The sequence below is a fragment of the Lepidochelys olivacea genome (genome assembly GCF_965140295.1).
Source record: "Lepidochelys olivacea isolate rLepOli2 genome assembly, chromosome: 3".
Lineage (NCBI taxonomy): Eukaryota > Metazoa > Chordata > Testudines > Cheloniidae > Lepidochelys > Lepidochelys olivacea.
This window is the reverse complement of record NC_140413.1, coordinates 178,541,547-178,566,333: the sequence shown is the minus strand read 5'-3', so window position 1 is coordinate 178,566,333 and position 24,787 is coordinate 178,541,547. Positions and strand designations below refer to the sequence as shown.

Below are 24,787 nucleotides of genomic sequence, written 5' to 3'. Positions count from 1 at the left end.
ACGACAATGCTGATGCCGCTCATTGGGGGTGGAAGTTTTTTGTCAGCAGGAGAGCCGACAAACAGCAATTACGCTGCATGCCCTTTAGTGACTTGGCTGCAGTGACACAGCCCTGTTGCTAAAAGCTGCATAGTGTAGACACAGCTAAAGACAAAGGATAAAATCCTGACCCCACTGCAACTTCAGTGGGGCTAGGATTTCACCCAAAGCATCCAGCCCCTGAGGGTATGACTACTATACAACATGGGCATGGGCTCTGACAAGTGTTTAAGCCCAAACCACACTACCATCCACACACATAAAACCCTCTGATAGGCACCTGCACCCCTCAGAACACAGGTTGCTGGCTCATCCAGCGGTACAAGGGTATAACACTGCAGAATTCTGGTCCACCTGTGGTATGAGGACTATGAGGCCCATGATTTTGACAGGAACACCAAGAATCTGCATTTATCTGAAAAGACCGCTAAGAGGCAGGTGGGATTCGAGACCTACTGCACCACTGTCTCGTGCAGGGAGCAGATCAAAAACTTCCAGACTACCCAGCGCAAAGTAAAGGATGGGAATTGTGTGTCTGGGAACTCCCCGGCTACCTGCTCCTACTATGAGGAATTTGACCAGAGGCTGACAACCGCCCTAGCACAGAATTGGGCATGGCTGACTCCAGAGTAGGGATGATGTGCCTCTAACCCTGGAGGGAGTGCCTCATGGCATTCAATAGAACTGCAGACAGGCTCCACAGAAATCCCATCTGGAGCTCCTCAGCTGAAAGGACATCAAGAGCTGAACATTATCCAAGCTGGGAAAACTAAGATTCCCCACAGTTCCATCAAGAGCAAAAAAACCCAGCCCAATCCAACCCACCTATTCCTCCCAAATGGGAAGACTGCAAGGTTTGTCTTGTAATCTTATTTTCATGTCTTTTTCTCTCTAACTGCAGAGAAATGATCCTGTCAAAAGGTTAAACACAGGAATCAAGCATATAAAAAATGACAGAATATGGAGGTCTTACAGACCACGTATATTTCATTACGATAAAACTACAGCTGTTTCATGTTATATATAATATGTTACCAACATTCATTGCCACAGTTAGAATCATAGACTCATAGAAGATTAGGGTTGGAAGAGACCTCAGGAGGTCATCTAGTCCAACACCCTGCTGAAAGCAGGACCAACCCCAACTAAATCATCCCAGCCAGGGCTTTGTCAAGCCGGGCCTTAAAAACCTCTAAGGATGGAGATTCCACCAGCTCCCAAGGTAACCCATTCCAATGCTTCCCTACCCTCCTAGTGAAATAGTTTTCCTAATATCCAACCTAGACCTCCCTCACTGCAACTTGAAACCATTACTCCTTGTTCTGTCATCTGCCACCACTGAGAACAGCCAAGCTCCATCCTCTTTGAAACCCCCACTTCAGGTAGTTGATGGCTGCTATCAAATCCCCCTTCACTCCTATTTTCTGCAGACTAACTAAGCCCAGTTCCCTCAGCCTCTCCTCATAAGTCATGTGCCCCAGCCCCCTAATCATTTTTGTTGCCCTCCGCTGGACTCTCTAATTTGTCCACATCCTTTCTGTAGTGGGGGGCCCAAAACTGGACGCAATACTCCAGATGTGGCTTCACCAGTGCCAAATAGAGCAGAATAATCACTTCCTTTGATCTGCTGGCAATGCTCCCACTAATGCAGCCCAATATGCTGTTAGCCTTCTTGTCAACAACGGCACACTGTTGACTCATATCCAGCTTCTCGTCCATTGTAATCCCCAGTTGAGGAGGCCAGCACAATTACTGACAACCAACACAATCACTAACAAAGGGCTAAATGGCAACCATAGTTAAAGGAAACTGACAGGTCTAATTCACCCCAAAATGTAAAGTCTGGTAAAAACAAGCTTTTACAAACTCTAAAACCAACATTTCAATTATTTTTTTAAAAATCACAATGAAATTAATTTTGTTTATAAAAAAATCCCCTACAGTTTACAGCACACATTTTGCTGTACTAGGATAGTATATAAGAATCAGAAAATGAAACTGAGACTTTGATTTGAAACTGACTAAACATTAATCTTGCAATCAGGGCCCCAAAATATAATGAAGTAATCTTAATTTATTGTCCAGTGTGACAGGAAAGCAAATATTAAACAAAGAAGAATGAAAAGTCAATTAAATTGTTAAACTTGCCTTAAGGATTAACCTTTAAAAAAGAAGATAACATGGTAGGGCTAAAAAGTTAAGGAAAAAGTGCATAGAATGATCCTTACTGCCAATTAAATCCTCCCACACTTATACGACAGCTTTAAAAAAAGTTTCTGCATCAGTTACTCGCTACAACCATTTGTGAAAAATAGCTACACTGAAAAAGCACCCACATATTTCGTAAACTGCGAATCAGCCTCACGTCATAGTCAGCCTTACCCTGCTGCTATTTTGGGCCTCTGTCTAGTACTGAATTGTGATTTTGTAACTGATGTATTAGCAGAGAGATAGAAGATTCATCAAAACTGGAGAATGTCCATCAATTTCTGCTAACAGATCGATATTACATATTGGTGCCACGTACCCCTTTGAGAGTATCTAGATCCTGCAATAAATGGCGTATTACAGGGGTACACGATTTTAGAATAGCTTCTCAATCTGAAGATACTGCACTTTACCTAGAAAGAGAGCAATTCAAAATAAGAAAATATTACGAGACTCGTGATAAAATCGTGAGAGTTGACAACACTGTATTTTGTTCACATTGGCTGTTACTGCTGTAATAATATGTATTGTACACTAAACAGGTCAGTTAGTACCTTGTATTAGCTAGATATTAGAAGTAATCAGTGCGAGACTTGAGATACCATTTATTACTATAATATTACATACAGGAAAAAATTGTGACTCGTTTATTGAAACCCATTTGGGGTGAATCAATACATTTTCAGGGTTTACTATTTCCAAGATGAATAATACTGAGATCTAAAACATCATTAGCCAGGATTTCATGCTGTATTTATTTAAATTTATAATGAATATAGGTGGGATTTTCAAAAGCACCTACGTGACTTGGGAGCACAAGTCTCAGTGAAACTCAATGGGGCTTATGGTCCTAAATCACTTACGCACTTTTGAAAATCCCACCCTATTTTTCTTCCAAGTGCCTGTGCTGGGTTCTAGGTGCCTTTACCATACACTAAAAATACAATCAAATAAAAATAAACCCAGGAGCTCCTACTGACCCCCAAGCAAATACAAACCAAACCAAACCTATTCTTAATAAAAATAAATAATAGCCCTTTGTCCACAAACATCAGCCTTTATCCTTCCCCAAGGAAGGAGGCAGCCCTTGCAATATGCTGTGAAGATCAACAAAGGCCATTTCAGAACAAAATGGACCCAAGTACTTTAGAGTATGTCTACACAGCAACTAGACACCACTCAGGCTTGTGGGTCTCAGGCTACAGGGATATTTCACTACTGCGTAGACTTCTGGGCTCAGGCTAGAGACTGGGCTCTAGGACCCTGCTAGGTGGGCGGGTCCCAGGGCTCGCTCCCCCAAGAAGTCTACACAGCAATGAAACGAGACCCATGAGCCTGAGTTGGCTGGCACGGGCCAACCACGGGTTTTTCTTTGCTATGTAGACCTACCCTTAGTGCTTTCTAGCTCAAAATCCACATGTGTAGCCCACCACAGAATACAGAACAGCACTAATGCCATGTACTCCTGGCAAGTTACCTTACTTACTAAGCAGGTTGCCATCCTCTCCACCAGTTTCAGTTTCCCAGTTGGTTTAAGTTGCAACCCCATGCAGGGCACACTGCAGTAGTCTAACCTCAGGGTGACAAAGGCATGGATCATCATGTGAATAGGGATACTCTGGCCTCCTTCTGATCATCCTCCAGGATTCACAAGTGTGGGGGCTGGTCCCACACCTTGTTCCATAGAAGATAAGCCCATCTCTGTGATGGAATGGGTCAGAAGAAACCTCCATGAGGGGAACCTCACAGAGATTTCCTTTCCTTCCCAGATTATACACACATACACATACCACTGGGGCAATCTGATGCTGTGTTTTATCCTTGCCTCTTCATTCATTTCCCCTTTACAATGTTAATTTTAAAGGGGGAAGGAAAAGATCCCTGCTGGCACCTGACATGGTGATTATATCTGCAGCCCAGCTCTGCGAATGACTGAGCAACACACATATTGATTCTTTCTGGAAGTCAATATCAACATTTATATTGAAAAAAAGATAGAGATGACCTTGTGCTTGTCTGTGAGGGCAAGCTGTTTGTATTTACATTATCTACTGAATGTCAAATATTCTAACTACACCCACAGCGTGTACCTCCCTGAAGCTTCCAGAGTACATTGGGCAGCTTTTTTCCCTGTTCTGATGATGCCTGGCACTAAGAAACATCGTTAGATCTTAGTAATACCTAGCTATCATTAGAGCTGCTCTGTAAATTTATTATCCCAGTTATGTAAATGCAAGCAGGGAAGATGTACAATTACAGCGATATTTTACCTTAGCTGTAAAAAAAAAAAAAAACAAAACGGTTACTTTCTCGTAACTTTGTTCTACGGGATGTGTTGTTTACGTCCATTCCACATTAGGTGTGCGTGCTGCGTGCACAAGCGTAGGAAACTTTTTCCCTTAGCGGCTCCGATCGGGCCGGTGGGCCCCCCAAGTGGCGCCGCTGCACCCCGCATATATACCCCCGCCGGCCCGACCCCCTCCGGGTCCTTCTTGCCGGCAACTCCGACAGAGGGGTAGCAGGGTGGGTGGTGGAATGGACATGAACAACACATCTCGAAGAACAACAGTTACGAGAAAGTAACCAACCGTTTTTTCCCCTCTTTGAGGGCTTGTTCACGTCTATTCCACATTAGGTGAATCACAAGCTTACCTCTGGAGGAGGGTAGGAGTCACGGAACAACTGTGCGGAGGACCGCTCTGCCAACTGCCGCATCCTCTCTGGCCTGCTGGTTGACCACATAGTGGATTGTGAAGGTGTGCACCAAGGACCAGGTGGCTGCTCTACAGATCTCCTGGATCGGGACCTGTGACAGGAACGCCGTGGAAGTCGCCTGCACCCTGGTTGAGTGGGCCATGACCGCCGGGGCCGGAACACCTGCGAGCTCATAGCATGCCCGGATGCAGCTTGTAATCCAAGACTAAATCCGCTGCGCCGACACTGGGTGGCCTTTTATCCTCTCGGCTACAGCCATAAACAGCTGCGTGGATTTTCGAAAGGGCTTGGTGCGCTCCAAATAGAACACCAGCACTCGACGCACATCCTGGGTGTGCAAGCTGCGGTGACTCGGGTCCATATGGGGTTTCGGGAAGAATACCGGCAGACTAGTGTCCTGGCCCAGATGGAATTGGGAGACCACCTTAGGGAGGAACTTGGGGTGCAGCCGGAGCTGCACCTTGTCCTTGTGAAATACTGTGTACGGTGGCTGAAAGGTGAGGGCCCTCAGTTCGGACACCCTTCTGGCCAAGGTAATTGCAATCAGAAATGCCACCTTCCAGGAAAGGTGGAGGAGAGAACAGGTAGCGAGGGGCTCGAAAGGGGGTCCCATGAGTTTAGAAAGGACCAGGTTAAGGTTCCATGGAGGGACCGGGTGGCGGGAGTATGGGAACACCCTCTCCAACCCCTTAAGGAACCATCCCACCATTGGGTGGGAAAACACCGAGCCCCCCAAGAATCCCGGATGGAAGGTGGAGATGGCCGCCAGGTGCACTCTGAGCGAGGACGGGGCTAGCCCTTGCTGATTGACGTGCAGGAGGTACTCCAGAATGGCCTGCACCGGGGCCTGGCCCGGCCGCACCTGTCGGGATTCACACCAACACAAGAACCTTTTCCACTTGGCCATATAGGCCGCCCTGGTAGAGGGCTTTCTACTGCCAAGCAGAATCTGTTGCACAGGAAGGGAGCACTGGCTCTCCAAGGCGTTTAGCCACAGAGCCTCCACGCCATCAGGTGCAGATGTCAAGAGATAGCAAGAGACGTCAAGAGTAACAAGAAGGGTTTCTTCAGGTATGTTGGCAACAAGAAGAAAGCCAAGGAAAGTGTGGGCCCCTTACTGAATAAGGGAGGCAACCTAGTGACAAAGGATGTGGAAAAAGCTAATGTGCTCAATCCTTTTTTTGCCTCTGTCTTCACTAACAAGGAAAGCTCCCAGACTGCTGCGCTGGGCATCACAACATGGGGAGTAGATGGCCAGCCCTCTGTGGAGAAAGAGGTGGTTAGGGACTATTTAGAAAAGCTGGACGTGCACAAATCCATGGGGCCGGACGAGTTGCATCCGAGAGTGCTAAAGGAATTGGCGGCTGTGATTGCAGAGCCATTGGCCATTATCTTTGAAAACTCGTGGCGAACGGGGGAAGTCCCGGATGACTGGTAAAAGGCTAATGTAGTGCCAATCTTTAAAAAAGGGAAGAAGGAGGATCCTGAGAACTACAGGCCAGTCAGCCTCACCTCAGTCCCCGGAAAAATCATGGAGCAGGTCCTCAAGGAATCAATCCTGAAGCACTTACATGAGAGGAAAGTGATCAGGAACAGTCAGCATGGATTCACCAAGGGAAGGTCATGCCTGACTAATCTAATCGCCTTCTATGAGGAGATTACTGGTTCTGTGGATGAAGGGAAAGCAGTGGATGTATTGTTTCTTGACTTTAGCAAAGCTTTTGACACGGTCTCCCACATTATTCTTGTCAGCAAGTTAAAGAAGTACGGGCTGGATGAATGCACTATAAGGTGGGTAGAAAGTTGGCTAAATTGTCGGGCTCAACGGGTAGTGATCAATGGCTCCATGTCTCGTTGGCAGCCGGTGTCAAGTGGAGTGCCCCAGTGTCCTGGGGCCGGTTTTGTTCAATATCTTCATAAATGATCTGGAGGATGGTGTGGATTGCACTCTCAACAAATTTGCGGATGATACTAAACTGGGAGGAGAGGTTGATACGCTGGAGGGCAGGGATAGGATACAGAGGGACCTAGACAAATTGAAGGATTGGGCCAAAAGAAATCTGATGAGGTTCAATAAGGATAAGTGCAGGGTCCTGCACTTAGGACGGAAGAACCCAATGCACAGCTACAGACTAGGGACCGAATGGCTAGGCAGCAGTTCTGCGGAAAAGGACCTAGGGGTGACAGTGGACGAGAAGCTGGATATGAGTCAGCAGTGTGCCCTTGTTGCCAAGAAGGCCAATGGCATTTTGGGATGTATAAGTAGGGGCACAGCGAACAGATCAAGGGACGTGATCGTTCCCCTCTATTCGACATTGGTGAAGCCTCATCTGGAGTACTGTGTCCAGTTTTGGGCCCCACACTACAAGAAGGATGTGGATAAATTGGAGAGAGTCCAGCGAAGGGCAACAAAAATGATTAGGAGACTGGAACACATGACTTATGAGGAGAGGCTGAGGGAACTGGGATTGTTTAGTCTGCAGAAGAGAAGAATGAGAGGGGATTTGATAGCTGCTTTCAACTACCTGAGAGGTGGTTCCAGAGAGGATGGTTCTAGACTATTCTCAGTGGTAGAAGAGGACAGGACAAGGAGTAATGGTCTCAAGTTGCAGTTGGGGAGGTTTAGGTTGGATATTAGGAAAAACTTCTTCACTAGGAGGGTGGTGAAACACTGGAATGCGTTACCTAGGGAGGTGGTAGAATCTCCTTCCTTAGAAGTTTTTAAGGTCAGGCTTGACAAAGCCCTGGCTGGGATGATTTAATTGGGGATTGGTCCTGCTTTGAGCAGGGGGTTGGACTAGATGACCTCCTGAGGTCCCTTCCAACTCTGATATTCTATGACTGCAGGTCGGGGTGGAGAAGCCGCCTGCCGTCCTGTGTAATGAGGTCCCGGTGTAGGGGCAGGACTACTGGGGCCTCCACCGACAGCTCTAGGAGCTATGTGTACCAGTGTTGGCGGCCCGAGGCTGGGGCGATGAGGATCACCGCTGCCCTGTCCCTGCGCACCTTGAGCGGGACCTTGTGCACCAAGGGGAGCGGGGGGAAGGCATACATCAAGCCCCCTATCCATGGGATAGCAAACGCGTCTGCAAGTGAGCCCAGGCTGCGGCCCTGGAATGAGCAGAACCGCCGGCACTGGGCGTTGGCCCTGGTGGCAAACAGATCTACCCGGGGAAACCCCCACCTGCGGAAGAGCGAAAGCACGATGTCCACCCTGAGCGTCCACTCGTGTATGCGGTACGACCTGCTGAGGGAGTCCGCCAGCTCGTTCCGCACCCCCGGGAGATAGGACGCCTCCAGGTGAATTGCATGGGCTAGGCAAAGGTCCCAGAGGAGGAGAGCCTCGCAATGGAGTGGTGAGGAACGAGCCCCGCCCTGCTTGTTTATATAAAACATGGCAGTAGTGTTGTCTGTCAGAACTGTCACGCTGTGACCACTCAGAGTGGCGTGAAAGGTCTGGCAGGCGAGACGAACCACCCTGAGCTCCTTCACGTTGATATGGAGCGACCGCTCTGCCTCGGACCACAACCCCTGAGTCATGAGGTCCCCCAGGTGAGCCCCCCATCTGTGGTCTGATGTATCCATTACCAGCGTCAGGTCTGGAAGTGGGGCGGCAAAGGGGATGTCTTCGCAAACCACAGGCTGGGACGGCCACCACAGCAGGGAGTCCAGCACATCCCTTCGGGCTGTCACTACCAAGTCCAGGGGGTCCCTGTCTCAGCAGTACACCTGAGTGAGCCATGCCTGCAGAGTCCTGAGTCTCAGTCTGGCATGCCTGACCACGTGCGTGCATGCTGCCATGTGGCCCAGCAGCCGCAGGCAGCACCTGGCTGTTGTTGGAAACTGGCGCAGGGAGGCCACTGCTTGTTGGATAGCCTGGAATCGGGATACCGGAAGGCTTGCCCTGGCCTGCTCCGCATCCAGGACCGCCCCTATGAATTCCACTCTCTGTGTGTGTATAAGCGTGGACTTGGGGACGTTGACCAGGAGCCCCAGTTTGCGGAACAATCTCAGGGCCACCTCCACATGGCCCTGCACCTCCGCCTTGGATCGGCCCGCCAGGACCCAGTCGTCGAGGTACGGGTACACCTGGATTCTCTGCCTCTGTAAGAAGGCCGCCGCCACCGCCATGCACTTTGTGAACACCCTTGGGGCCGCGGCTAGATTGAATGGGAGAACCGCGAACTGGTAATGTTCTCGGCCCACAGTGAAGTGTAGGAACCATCTGTGTGCTGGGAAGATGGCGATATGAAAGTACACGTCCTTCTTGTCAAGGGCAGTGTACCAGTCCCCTGGATCCAGGGAAGGGATGATGGGGCCCAGAGAGACCATGCGGAAGCAGGCCTTGACCAGGAACTTGTTGAGCCTGCACAGGTCTAGGATGGGGCAAAGGCCCACTTTGGCCTTGGGGATGAGGAAGTACCGGGAGTAGAACCCTTTTCCCCGTAGGCCGTAAGGCACCGCCCTCTACCACCCCCGTCTCTAGCAGTGAGCGGACTTCCTCCTCTTGGAGATGCCTGTGAGAGGGGGGCGAACTGGAGCGAGTACCCGTTTCGCACCCTGCGTAAGACCCAACGGTCTGACATAATGGTGGACCACACACGGGAGAAACAGGACAGGCGGTTCAGGAAACAAAGGGACAGATCCGGTGTCTGGTCTGGTATGCTGTCCTAGAGCGCACCTTCAAAAGCCTGGCTTAGTGCCCGGATGGGGTTTATGCTGGCCTTGGTTCTGGCCCAGTGCATTACTGTTATTATTGTTATTGCGCAGTCGCCTGTTATCCCTGCCTCACCTACAGTAAGGCTCAGGCCTATGGCGAGGCTGGTACTGGCGTTGAGGGGGAGGCTGCGGCTTAATGGGCTTCCTCTGGGTTGCCGGGGTGTGCATACCCAGCGACTTGAGCGTAGCTCGCAAGTCCTTGAGGCTATGCAGCCTCGCGTCTGTCTGGTCCGAGAAGAGCCCGGACCCTTTGAAGGGGAGGTTCTGGAGTGTATTCTGGACCTCAGGGGGCAGGCCTGACTCCTGGAGCCAAGCAGAGCGCCTCATGACCACCCCTGACGCGATTGTTCTAGCCGCCGCATCTGCCGAATCCAGGAAGGCCTGGAGAGAGGTCTTGGCTACTGCCTTGTCCTCATCCACGAGGGCCGTGAACTCCTGTTGGGAACCTTGTGGGAGGTTGTCCTTAAACTTCCCCGTTGCTGCCCAGGAGTTAGCCTGCTGGTTAGCAATCCTCAACTGAAGGCCCTCAGATGAATATACCTTTCTACCAAAAAGGTCCAGGCGTTTCGCCTCCTTGGCCTTAGGGACAGGGGCCTGCTGATCATGGCACTCCCTTTCGTTCACTGCTGAAACCACTCGGGAGCATGGACTCGGGTGCCAGAACAGGAACTCACAGCCCTTAGATGGGACAAAGTATTTACGCTCCACTCCTTGGAGCGCTGGAGGCCTGGGTCTGCCATATAGTCTTATAGTTAGACTGGATGGTCTTAATGAGCGGGAGCGCTATTCTGGATGGACCTTCGGGGCTCAAAATGTCCACCATGGGATCCTCCTGCTCAACCGTCTCCTCGGCCTGCAACCCCAAATTTTGGGCTACTCTGCACAGAAGTTCCTGGTGGGCTCTATGGTCTATCGGCGGAGGGCCAGACACCTCTGTACCCGCCACTGCCTCATCGGGGGAAGACAAGGAGGTTAGCTGCTTCTCGACCAGCTCTGGTTGGTCCTTCTGCTCCCCATCTCCCATGGTAGGGGCCCCCGGCTCAGGCCGGGGCGGGAGTCCATGGGACGGCACCGGGCTAGGTGCCAAACTCTCCAGTCTATGCTGGAGGCCTGGATACTGTTGACTCCGGCACCATCTGGCATCGGTGAGGGGACTGGGACCGCGGCATCGAGTAACTTGCCCTGGACGGGGCCCCTTGGCGCTCCCGATAGGCCCAGGAGGTCCAGAAGGTCCAATGGCCTGACGGCCCCCATTGAAGTTGCCAGCTTCCTTGAGGGTCCCTGCTTTCCGGGTCCCGGTGCAGGTAGCTATAGCAGCCGGAGCCGGACTGCGGCTACGCCAATCGTGAAGGCCATGGCGGTGCCAACGATCTGCACCGGCGGGAGAACGAGCAGCTCGTGGCTGAGCGGGACCGGGAGAGGTACCGGTATCCCTGGGACCGGTACTAGCGTTCCCCGGACCGGGACCGTCCGCGGGAGACCTCTGGTGAGGGACGTTTCAACTCTTCCCGGTGCCGGTCTCGGCGGTGCTGGAGAGCGGCGTGCCCTTTCTGGTGCTTCTTCGCGTCAACCCGCTGCCAGTGCCGCAACCTCCTTCTGGGCCGCTGGCGAGTGCGAGTCTGCAGAGTCAGAGCTCGACCGGGACCAACTCCGGGAGCAGTGCCAGGACGGTGTCCTCGAGCGGCACACAATTCCCGGCTTACCCCTCAACGGCACCCGAGGCATGGGCGCCAGAGGGTTCTCCCTATACGGGAGCGGGCTCGCCGCCAACAGCTTGATGAGGTCCTTTGCAGCCTCCAAGGCGCCAGGCGTGGAGGGCTGATCCGTTATGCCCTTGAGCCCATTGTCCACACTGAACTCATTTAGGTCTGGGCTCGGTGGGGCTTGTGCTGCCGGGACCGCCTGTGTCAGTGCCCGTACCGCGGCCTTCCCGCTCTTGTCGGCGCTGGGGGCCTTGGGAGGCGCCGGCCTCCTGTGGGGGAACGACCACACCTTCCCTTAGGCTGCGCCGGGGGCCGCATCGGGGAGGACAATCGGTGCCGGGGCCTAGCCTGGCGCTCCGGGGCCGACAGTTTACGGTGCTTCGCCGGTGCCGGGTCTCTCGTCGGCTCCGGGGCACTACGCACCGAGGAAGCCTCAGCCGGCGTCGTGCGTTCCAGGCCCGGCAGCTGCAATGCGGCCTCCATCCACAGCCACTTTAGGCGAAAGTCTCTTTCTTTCCTTGTCCTTGGCTTAAACGCCTTGCAAATCCTACACCGTTCAGTTTGATGTCCGTCCCCCAGGCAACGTAGACACGAGTCGTGGGGGTCACTAACTGGCACAGGTTTGCGGCACGTGGCGCAAGCCTTGAAGCCTTGGGCCTGCGGCATGCCCCGTGGCCCGGGGCAGGTGCTGAAGGCCTCCAAGCACCTAATGACTTAAGCGTCCACAATCTGTATGTAAACTAACTGATAACAGCTACTTTAAAGGCTAAGGGACTGCTCTTCTACGAGAGAGAGAGAGAGAGAGAGAGAGGGGTTGTTCCAACGCCTCCACGGACGGTAAGAAGGAACTGGAGGGGGTTGAGCTGGCAGGGTTATATATGCATGGCGCAGTGGCCCCACTCGGGTGGCCCGCCGGCCCAACGGGAGCCGCTAAGGGAAAAAGTTTCCGACGCTCGTGCACACCTAATGTGGAATGGACGTGAACAAGCACTCGAAGAACTTTATATTTTCAGACAATGTATTACACATAGTACAGTTCAGTGAAACCTCCACTCCATAATCACAAGATAAATTGTTTTAACATCAGGATAACTAAATCAGAGGCCCCATTATTTATCCTTGGAAATGTTCTATTTGGTTTTAATTCAAGGTTGAATTATCAGTATGTTTTGGATTGACGAACACATCTTATTTTACCTATGAATGCATACAATTCTAAGCTTACAAATACACATCAATAATTTTTTACATGCACATAAAAGCTTACCCTTTTTCTCTCTGTCTTCAAATTTATAGCTACATTACATTATACTGTATTTTTCACTTTTTCTGATTGCTTGAGGGACTATTAAGATGATCAGAGGAATGGAAAACCCACCTGATGGGAGAAGACTCAAAGAGCTTGGCTTGTTTAACCTAACCAATAGTAGGCTGAGGGAAGATATGATTGCTCTCTATAAATATATCAGAAGGATAAATACCAGGGAGGGAGAGGAGTTAAAGTTAAGCGTTAAGTGGACACAAAACCAAATGGATATACACTGTCCATCAACAAGTTTAGGTTTGAAATTAGGTGAAGGTTTCTGACCAGGAGTTTCTGAGGAGTGAAGTTCTGGAACAGCCTTCCAAGGAGAGCAGTAAAGGCAAAAAACCTAACTGGCTTCGAGACTGAGCTTGATAAGTTTATGGAAGGGACGGTATGAAGAGACTGCCTACAATGGCATATAACTGATCTGTGACTGCTAGCAGCAAATATGCCCAAGAGCCATTGATGGAACACTAGATGGGGAGGGCTCCGAGTTACTACAGAGAAATCTTTCCCAGAGGGCTGGCTGGTGGGTCATGCCCACATGCTCATGGTCTGATTGCTACATATAGGGTCAGGAAGGAATTTACCCCCAGTTCAGATTGGCAGAGACCTTGGGTTTTTTTCGCCTTCCTCTGCAGCATGGGGCGTGGGTCACTTACAGGTTTAAACTACCGTAAATGATGGATTCTCTGTAATTTGAAGTCTTTAAACCATGATTTCAGGACTTCAGTAACTCAGCCAGAGTTTGAGTGTCTATTAAAGGAGAGGGTAGGTGAGGTTTTGTGGCCTGCAGGAGGTCGGACTAGGTGATCACGATGGTCCCTTCTGGTCTTAGACCAGTGGTGGGCAACCTGTGGCCCATCAGGATAAGCTGATTGCGGGCCGCGAGACATTTTGCTGACGTTGACCGTCTGCAGGCATGGCCCCCCATAGCTCCCAGTGGCCACGGTTCACCTTTCCTGGCCTATGGGAGCTGTGGGAAGTGTGGCCTGCCGCTTCCCGCAGCTCCCATTGGCCAGGAACGGTCTTAGAGTGTATGGGAACAGTGGTCTCCAGCTGTGGACCTCAGACCATTAGTGTCAGTGCTGACTGGTCACAAGACGAGCCTTTTTTTCAGCTGCTAAATCATGTTTAAAGGCAGGCAAAAATACAACAGACCCTTTCCCAATAAGACTTCTCCATATAAGTAACTGTTATAGTTGCCACAAGGATGTTCAACTGTTCACACAATCATGATTGGGAGGGAAGGTGGTCTACTCCATAAAAAGAGAAACCCCTGTTCTAGACTGTTACCTGGGACACAAGACCGTTAATGCGAATTCATCATGAAGATCTAGGGTAGACAGTTACCTTAAATATATAATGGTGTATTTAATTTATGCTACTATACCACATAATTATGTGACAATTGTGGCTTAGTTATATCATGTTTATTACATATATCTGTAGAAAAAACAAATTGAAGCAGCAAACCCAAACAGCCATTATTTCAGCAGTTATTCTACATCTATCTTATTCTACAGAAAATTAAATTCTACAACATAGAGACGTGCTTCTTAATAATATGTAAAACAACAGTATGAATTACAGGCTAACAAACTCCATGTAACAGCCTCCTATTTCATAGAACAAGTAGATAGGAAGTATCCTTTAACTGCTCGCTTTGAAACATAGCTTTAAAAAAACCCATTAAAATCTTTAATGAGTGCTTCTCCCTGCCTTCTAATTTATGGGCATTCTAATGTTCAATTTGTGTCTTCTTAGAATAGATATAATGGGCAGATCCACTGCAACCAAGGAGGGGGGGCAGCATATTGTATACCAGTGTACTGTATAATGTAATTGTGGTGATTCAATATCAACATTATGAAAGCAAAGCAAATGCCATTTAGGTATTTCCCATTTAGACTGGCAATAACCTCTGTTTTGGTTTCTGAAATCTCAGTTGAGGGTTGGATATCTTCTGAAATCCCAGTCAGGGAACTGGTAATGGAATATTTAGCCTTCCACCCTTAGAGTCTCAGTTCTGCAAATTGGTGTGCTTGGAATCCCTTCATGTGAGTGGAGCTCCATGTGGGTGCAGGTTCAGTCCATGTGGAGAAGTTTACAGGCACAGAGGATGGGTTACCCTCTGACCCACAGAATGGCCCTGAGGCAAATCAGTGTAGTGGAATTTACACTACCAGCGCCCCCGTGGTGGGAAAAGAGGAATTCTGTTTCCGAGAATGTCAATGGCATATTCCTTTACAATTTTTATCTTAGGAAGTCCTGAAATCACCATATATAGGTTAATTCACAAGGCCTCACATTTGGCACTGTTAGTCCCACCAAAGAGAACATGAGCATTTCCCCACCTAGAACAACTGACAGATGGAGTGAGTGGATAGCAAAGGAAACTTTGAGTCATTGCTCCAAGTATTTATCCTTAAGACATGAAGGTCAGAGAAGAAAGTCAGTTAGTCCCTATTCAGAAATACTCAAGTAGGGACCAGGACATTCCAGAAGATTCCACTTATAGAATTCCCACTGCATTCTTCTGTGGAAGGCAGGGAGAAGCATGCTCCCCTCACTGCTCATGAAAGAAACCATGGGTTCAGCATACAAACCCCACAGGTCCTCCTAGAATGCACAGATCACAGGGATCTACCAGGACACTGGGCCATCTGCCCAGAGACCACCTGCCACTGCATGGACTCTGGGTTTCCCACCACTGCTTCTCCCCAGGGAGGCCCCCTTTTTTATTTAAAGGTGGGCACTGCTGAATAATTAATATAGATTCTGTTTGTACTGGGCTCACTGAGGGGGTGTGGACTTTCTGTGGCAGGGGCCCTCTGGCAGGTTCCTCATCAGCTTTTAACAGCCCAGATTCATGTACAGGTGTAAAATCTACCCCCAGGTCTGTAAATAATTTTGGAGACGTAGGGCCAGATCCTCAGCTGGTATAAATGGGCACAGTGCCACTGAAATCAACGGAGCTGTGTGCATTTACACCTACTTAGGATCTGGCCCATAAAGCACTCAAGTACTAAATATTACTTCATTCTTTTTCCTAAGTGCTTTCCTCTAAGTAAAATGCATCAGTAATATATACAGACAATTAAAAAGATATCTGCTGTGAATTGCTAGAGAACTACAGAACTCAAATAAACAAAAAATTGGCTGTTTTCCACTCCCACAGTGTAACAGGGGCATGCAAAATGAAGCAGAGAAACTCAGCAACTCAGCTGCTTCTTGGAAAGTTAACAGCATGTGACTACCCCCTTTCAAATTTTCCCTGTGTTTTGGCATTTGGTAAAGCAATATGACTATCATATCTTTTACTGGTTATATTTTAATGGCTTCTATTGTAATAGAACTAATTCTGAAATATCACAAAAAGCAAGACAGAAAAATAATAAGACAATGTAACAAGTTTAACATAAATCAGGTATGGGCTGTACACCTGGAATAAAATATATTCGATAGCTAATACAATAACTGATGACATGTGAAAAGCTCCCATCACCTTAGTATCTGAATGCCTCTCACAAGCTTGGAAGGAACATACATTCCCGCAAAGGAAAAGGAAAAAGGCTCTCAGTCCATGTCCTGCTGCCAGATTAAAGCTGCTTATTCAAGAGGCTTTAATGTAAGTGGTGTATTTTCTGAAGCACATTCTGGGCATATTCTGCCCTCCATCTTCTTGGGAGGTCCGTAGAAAGAAAGTAGTCTTGTGTTGCACCCTAGATGTGACAACACTCAGACTTGCTGTACAAAAGTGCAGCACATTGGTTTGGAGAGATGACGACAGGAAGATGTAGAATGGCAATCTTGTATCTCATTCATCTACTACGACAGATACCCTCCCCCTAGCCCTCAGGAAAACAATCTTGAGAGAAAGTTTCATAACAGTTGGTAGGCTACTGTAGATCTGTCATCACTGGGTTTACTCCCATTTGAAAAAATTCCACAACAAAAGGAACTGGAAGATTGTGAAATGTTCCAGGTGTTATTACCCTATGCAGATAAAGGGTCAAACCCTGCTCATCTTACTCTTGCAAGCAATCCCACAGAAATCCATTGGATTGCTCACATATGTAAAGAGAGCAGGGTATGTCCCAAAATCTGTTACCATGCACCATCCTCTCTTCTCTCTCAGACTCTCCAAGATCAAATCCCCACTGTGGACTCAAATCAGAAATGAGAGTTGATGATGGCATTGAGTTTATTAGTCTTGGATACAGGCAGTTTAATTTCCAATATGATACAGAAGACAGAGCAGAAGGCCAAATCAAGCTAAAGTTACCCTGCCCCATTCGTGAGCAGACAGTCCTGCTACGTTCTGTTGATCCACAGCCGCCAGCGAGAGACTATGCTATAATACAGCCTCTTGCCACAAAAGCGGACACTAACAAGGCCTCAATAAAGACAATTTAAGCTGTGCTTTAGATGTCAAACTCAAGAGTGGAATAGATTCTAAATGTAAATTAACAGCTAAAAAATTACTTTAAAATAAACACACAAAAGCTAACAGAAAATGTTCCATTCCTGGCTCTGAGAAACCTTTGGCCAGTGTGGCCAATTACAGTATAAAAAATATTCCAGAGAATGGTTATTTAAATAAATACAACTACATTAAGGGAAAATCCTGCCAGACTCTCTCTTCCCTCCCACCAGCACAGAATGCCTGGCTGGCAACAGAACCAGTACCATTCCACTATGTGAGGGTGTGGGTAGCAGGATATGGGGAGCCCACTCTGAGGCAGGCTGGGGCAAGATGCCAGGGAGCACTATACAGAAATGCAGGGTAAGTGTTTTGGGTGGGTTAAATTAGGGGAAGGATTGGACTGGTGGAGTTAAAACTATACTGATCAACCTGCCAATTCCTGACATATATGGTGGGCATATCTCAGCCCAAAGGGTTCTACAGCCCTCAGGCTGACTGATGGCCACAAGAAAGCCACATTGATCCTTCTGGTTCTGAAGGGAAGATGTCTTCTCCCCATGTACCGTTTAGGCAGCCCATGTACCGTTACTTGGGCAATGTCTACACTTAAAATGCAACAGCAGCACAGCTGTAGACACTACCTGTAGTGCTTCAGCGTAGACACTACCTACAGCAATGGGAGGGGATCTCCTGTCACTGTAGAAAATTCACTTCCCCGAGAGGCAGTAGCTAGGTTGACGGAAAAATTCTTCCACTGACCTAGTGCTGTCTATACTGGAGGGTTAAGTCTGCATAGCTATGTCTCTCAGGGGTGTGGATTTCCCATACCCCTGAGAGATGTATTTATGCTGTTGTACATTTTCAATGAAGACTAGTGCTTGGGCTGTGCAAAGAGGATGAGAATTAGGCCTTCAATTCTTAAACAACCACAATCTGCTCTGTGATTTCAAGTAATCTTTAGGCTGTCTGGTCTATTTCTATGGATTCCTTGAAGAGGATACTGTTGTCAACTGTGGTAACTAACTTAATATCAGGTGGCATTGAAAAGGACATCTGCCAAACTCAACAATCGGGCTAGAATACCTTCGCTTATCATGAAAATTAGATTCCCATTTTCAATGAGACAGGAAGCATGTTGGAACACAATTGAGATAATTTCCAGAGGAAACTGAACCTCAGATGCGAAGTGATGTTAAGAATGTTATATATATATATATATATATAAAGTATATATATATATTCTGAATATGGTATTTCCTAGTTTAAAAAAAGTTTCTGTTTTATTTGTGAATTGTGCTATTTTGCAATCCAAAAAAAACTATCACACACTTTGGCTCAGAGACACAGTCAATGTAATACTGAAATAATGCCCAGTTACTATTAGAAGTCATTCTCCTTTTTATTGAAATGAGGAAAAGGATTCATTTAAAAATTACTCACAGGAGCAAACATGATAAGAGGAAAGAAAAAAGTGAGGACACTGTCATAGGCTCTGATTCTGCACCATTAAAGACAATGGGAGTTTTGCCATTTCCTTCAGTGAACGGAGGATCAAGCCCATAGGAGCTTTAATGTGAAAGCTTTTGCCAGGGAAAGTTCTTGTAACAACGGAGGTGTCCTGGGGCCACTACATAGCCAGGGTTCGTTTGGGTGAATGAAAGGTTAGGAGGGTGACAGAAAGGCAGAGACAAATAATCTAAAATTCATCAGAATATGTAGAAAACCCCCCAACAATGGCACCCTCCCCTCATAGGTTACTTGAAAAATTATTCCTTGAAAAACATTTTACTCCCCCTCTTTCCCTCTGGACTCTCCATGCCTGCTCCATGGTTCTCCTTTTTGACCCCCAGGTGTCTGCATATATCAGCCCTCAAGCCACCATTGTTTTCCCTGCTCTCTGCCCTTCCCCCTTCTTTCTGCCTTTGCCCGACCACAATACCCAGAGGAGCAAAAGACGCAGGAACATTCACATACAGAGGAGACATTTTTCCCCAAGAGAGAACTGCAGAGAAAAGCAGCGACATGGCCACTCTGTACCTTCTAAATACAGTAAAAGCTTTGTTATCTGGCATGACGGAGGTATGGGGGTGCTAGTTAATCAAAAATTCTGGTTAACTAAGAGTTATACTTACCAATGGAATACCAATTTTCAAAGAATTCAAATACAATAAAATGAATAAAGTATAAAATAGAATACAGGTACTCCAATCCAGTAGCAGTACCGCACTGCAGAGTGGTTGGTTTCTTGAAGCACTTAGTTGTATACAGGTAACCTACTGTATAGAAAACTTTATCTTAAGACACTACATATCACTATGGGCAGTGCAAAGCGTACACCCAAATCACTAAAAATACACTTAACACAAACTATACTGAACATAATTTAATCTTTCACTTCAGGATCTTGCAGTGCCTCAGGGTCATCATTATCAACATCAATTATGACTGTAGATGTAGAAGGTGTAGGAGATTCTGAATCTGTAACGACCCTATGACACACCCTGGAAGCTGCTTTTTTGAATAAATCCCTGATACCAGCTTTCTTCCTTGTCTTCTGCCTCTTTTGCATAAAAGAGCACAGAATGTGCAATTGCATAACCTCCTGGGCAGCACACTCGTCCCAGTTCCTAGACTGAAGATTTGTATTGGGAGATATCAGAAATGCCGGTTAATAGAGCTTTGTGGTTGATAAATTGCCGGATAACACAGCTTTTACTCTAACATGCTGGAATGGATAGCACTCCAGGAGATAGGTTAGAGGGGAAACAAAGCATCCCAAGCTGTGTGTTAGAGTGGATTGCTCCTGATGAGTCAACCTCATTGTACATTTTTGTTAATCTTGAGAGTTGATTATGGTAAATACTGAAAGAAAGACTAAAGCAGCCAGAAACACAAGAGCCCTGTGCTCACTGGCATACAGAGATATATCACTGTCATTTTCCACTCTGCAGGAAGGTGAATGTGTATGATTCACAGTGGTTAACTATACAGCTTTCCAATCAAGGGGGAGACCTTGTCTCTCGTTAACTTACTCCCCTAGGCTTCAGTAAATTAAAAAACACAGCCACCCCTCCAACTAGCCTGCAGCCAGGATGCCCTGGCCAAGATCTCAGACATTATGTCATAAACCTAGCAAAATTTCCCCTTGTTGGTAGTTGAATGGGAGAACTACAGGAAAAATGTCCATGGGTCACATAGATCTTTTGGGCACCAGAGCGCAGCCACTATTTCTGCTAGACAACTTTTTCCTGTGCTTGCATTCCTATTTATTTGTCATGTATATTCTTTAAAACAGCAACAAGCAAAACGCTTGTCTGTACATTTACTCTTAAAGGAGGAGCAGCGCAGTTTCTCTACATTGCTGTTTTCACCCTGCTTCTCTTGTAGCACTCTGCTATGGAGCCTATTTGCCAAATGATACAGCAGTGTGTGCATTCTTTGTCAAATAACACATTACTTTCTTTCTCCTCTTTCAGACCCTGGTGTACCAGGCCTGTGAGGCATCTCCCCAAGCCCCACTGACCACATAAGGCAGGACCTCCCCAGGGATGGTCTACAGAGGGTGACACTAGGAGAAAGCTACTCTTAGTGGCCAACATCTCCAAAAGCCTGCTCTCTTCTTCCATGGACAGCAGGCCTAAACCTTAGCAAGCTGCAGGGTTGCCAACAACTGTGATTTTATCACAAGTCTCAAAATATCTGTTGCCTTTCTTAAAGCCGTAGCTCCTAGAGTCCAATGATTCAAAGAGAATCTCAGCTTTCAGTTACCAAAAGAAAAAATGTTTTTAGGTAGGGTGACCAGATAGCAACTGTGAAAAAACAGGACAGGAGGTGGGGGGTAATAGGCGCCTATATAAGAAAAAGTCCCAAAAAACGGGACTGTCCCTATAAAAACGAGACATCTGGTCACTCCATTTCTAGCACTTGTGGCTGCAGAGAAAAAGCAACTGTGCCTTCAGACAGCTCAGAGAGCCAATAAAAAAAGCCCCAAATCTATTATTGTTTTTAAAAAACTCACGATTTTTAAGCCAATCTCATGGCTTTTGATGGCCTGACTCATTGTTTTTGAATGTTTGGAGCAGGCAAAGCTAGTGCTGTCAATTTTTTCAGAGGTTTGTGTGGAGGGAAGAGGAAGACTTGATGATTGGTGGGAAATGAAGAAAGGTCACAAAGAGTCAAGATTCGTTACGGAAAGTTCCAGAGGCTATAATTAAAAAGAAGAGGGGAAAAAATGCACTGTACTCTTTCCCTCTCTTGTTCGTCCGTGAGCTGTCTGTTTAGACTGTAAAGTTTTATAAACTGACTGTTTTGGGGCAAGGGCCAGTGTTATTATGGGGTATTTAAAGCACACAACACACCTTAGCTGCTACATAAATAATAAATATTGAACATTCATTTAAATAAATTGGACAACATCAATGACGAAAAGCTATTTTCCAGGGTCTAAGGGGATGCAAAACCATTAAAGGTTACTTGATACTCTTCTGGAGAGAGGTTTTTTTTTTATTCGTTTTTTTTCTTTAAGAGACTTGAGTTCACATATAGCTGAAGTTATAATGGTTATAAATATAAGTTATAAACCTGGTGATTTCCATGTGGTCCATTAAGAATGCTGTGCACATAACATAAATCCCTTATTCACCATGACTGCAGCAAGTCAAAGACCATTCAAGGCTAGAAGAGCAGGGCTGTTTCAGATAAAGACTAAGGTGCACGGACAGACTACTGAATATTGGAAAGACTGAGCAGCACATATCTGCATTATGCCTGGCTTTAGACACTATTACTAGTCCTCCATTTTTATGACCAACAAATTCAGAGAAATTCAGAAAGGTAAATTTGTAGACTTACAAATGGTAAATATCAGGGCAGGGTTTAGGACAGGGGTGGGCAAACTACAGCCCGCGGGCTGGATCCGGCACGTCAGAACTTTGGATCCGGCCCGCGGGATTGCCACCCCCATGATGCCGTGGGCCCTGCGCCGCTCCCAGAAGGGGCCGGCACCACATCCCTGAGGCCCCTGGGGGGGGGGGGACGCACGGGGCGAGGGCTCTGTGCACTGCCCTTGTCAGCAGGCTCCACCCCCGCAGCTCCCATTGGCCAGGAACGGGAAACTGCGGCCAATGGGAGGCCTCTCTCCACCTCCCACAGGGGCTGCAGGGACATGGTGCCAGCTGCTTCTGAGAGCAGCACAGGGCCAGAGCAGGCAGGCAGGGAGCCTGCTCTGGTCCCAGTGCGCGCCGCTGCCACCCCAGAGCCACTCCAGGTAAGCGGTGCCAGGCCGGAGCCCACACCCCGAACCCCTCCTGCACCGTGCCCCTGAACCCCCTGCCCTGAGTCCCCTGCTGCACTCCTCCTGCACCCCAACCCCCTGCCCTGAGCAGCCTCGTACACCCTGCACCCCTCCTTTTCCCCAACCCCTTGCCCTGAGGCCCTTCCTGCACACCGCACCCCCTCCCACATCCCAACCCCCTACCCCAGCCCTACATTTATTGCCCTGCATGCAATTTCCCCACCCAGATGTGGCCCTGGGGCCAAAAAGTTTGCCTACCCCGATTTAAGAGAAGTGTGTCAGAAATCCAACGTGACTATGGTGGACATAAAAGTTCCATTTCACAGAGTTCAGATCCAATCCTGCTAAGCATTTAAGTGCATGCTTTACTTTAAGCACTTTAGTCCCAACGAAGTCAACAGGAGTACTGAGACGCTTAAGAGCTTGGCTGGGTTTGGTCACAGGGTGATCAGGTTCATAGACACAAAAGTTGTGGTAGCAAATTATCACAGATTCCAGTAGGAGCAAATTGGTAATAAAGAAGAATGCAGAACCACACAAGACAGTATTTACATTCTCTTACCATTCTTTTCATTCCCAAGTAATTTAAAAATATATGTATACACTTGATGCTTACCTTTGAATTTACCAAAGGTAACTTATTTAATTCTGAATTCTGCATTACTTGTTTATAAACTGTTTTCCCTTTAAAAAGGTTGTTTTTTTAAAAAAAGTTCATGTCTGTAGTGTACTTCTCTACAAAGTTGCTCTAGTGCTAACAATTATCAGACGCAATAACCATTATTGCAGCCTTTAACAAATAAAACATTTATTTTACCACTATAGTAAACAGTACAGAAAACCTGCAAAACTTAGAGTTACAATTACAGTTGCTCCCAAACAGACTAATGCACTTCCTTTTTTCACAAAAATGTGTACTTTTGAACAAACACGCCTTGTGCATCAAAGCACAGCAGATCCCTTATTAATTTCAGTTGCACACTCAACTCATTTGATGCCTGCAAAATTGTCATTTGTAAACACGAGAAGGCTTGTAAAAAAAGCCAAAACCCAATTCATTTAAATTTGTGAAGAGGAAAAGTTTGTTTTCCCTTCCTAATAATCACCTACAAACTGCATTTCAGCAACATCAGGAGTAGAAACATTATTTTCCAAACAACAATGTGGACAAATCATTCTTTTCTTGAAGGATCCCTCAGCCCTTCACTGAATATCCATTTAATAAGCAATAATAAAAGCTGAGTCATTAAGAGAAGACACAGTTGGTTCCTGCCTTACTACTGACTTATTTCCCGGGGTCTGGGAGAGATTCTGTAAACATGGGGATTCTTTGCAGGTTTACAAAAACTTCCAGAAGACTTGACACACAAATGCTACATACCCCTTATTGCTGTCATTATTAAATATTCATTTTGGCTTACCATAGATTCACTGATTAAGAGGAGGAGAAGAGCCTCTTCTATGTTGTCTTGAGGGCAGTACAGGCTGAAAGACAAAAAGTTTTTTATAAACAACATCAGGAATTAGCCCACTAGTCTCTATTTTTAATGTCACAAGAGGACCAGTAACTTGAAACATCTCATGTATGATTCATTTGCTATATAATACCCTCTTTTTCAGATCCACATAATTAAAAGCTCTAGTGCGTATTCTAAAATGGACTATTTTGACCCACCAGAATCTTCATCCCATTCCACAACTGAGATAGCTGTTTAGTCAGATATTTTCCATTCATGGGAAATAACTATATACTCCAGATTTAGGTCTGGGTTTTTCATAAGGCATTTTGATTAGAAGTTAAAATAAATAAATAAAAATGAACAATACTACATGGGTCAGTAGCCAAGTTGGCACTGAGGAACACTTCATCCACACTTTTTCCTCTCAGAGTGGAAACCAAAATAAAGAGCTGTGCTTACTTGTCTCCTGTGTATAGCTGGGGTCTCCGCCGAAGAAGACTGTTAACGTAAGAGTTATCTTCCTTGTTCATGAACTCAGGCAGAGGATCAGATAAGGGGCTCCAGTAACAGTCTTCACTCAAGGAGTGGAGGAGCACTTCGGCTAGCTGTTTGGCTGCTGTCTACAGATTAACAGAAAGCACCAAAAATTATTAAAAAGGCTCTCACATGCAGGAGGCATGTCTTCAAGCAGGAAACAAGTACAAAACACACTCGGGACCTGACTTTCAGAGGTTCTGAGCATTAACTGTCCAACTGAAGTCACTAGGAGCTGCAGGTGCTCAGCTCCTCTGAAAATCAGGCCCTAGAAGTTTGGATGGTCCATTCTAAAGTGGCAGAGAAAGAGTAAGAACTTCTGGAAGAAAGGGACATGTTTGATCAGGCAAGTGAGAAGTGATTCCCCCACGGATATTTCAG

The 24,787-nt window shown here is 47.1% G+C and overlaps 1 protein-coding gene across 3 annotated transcripts in view; it reads right to left on the bottom strand.

Moving 5' to 3' along the window:
- Nucleotides 1–24,787, bottom strand: part of TTC7A (tetratricopeptide repeat domain 7A) — a 276,049-nt gene that overhangs the window by 190,296 nt on the left and 60,966 nt on the right. For all 3 annotated transcript variants that reach the window (XM_084622482.1, XM_084622481.1, XM_084622483.1), the window contains 2 exons: nucleotides 24,332–24,492; nucleotides 23,834–23,897 (listed from right to left, as the gene is read on the bottom strand). In XM_084622482.1, the coding sequence (XP_084478608.1) occupies nucleotides 23,834–23,897; nucleotides 24,332–24,492 (225 nt within the window). The remainder of the gene's footprint in view (nucleotides 1–23,833; nucleotides 23,898–24,331; nucleotides 24,493–24,787) is intronic.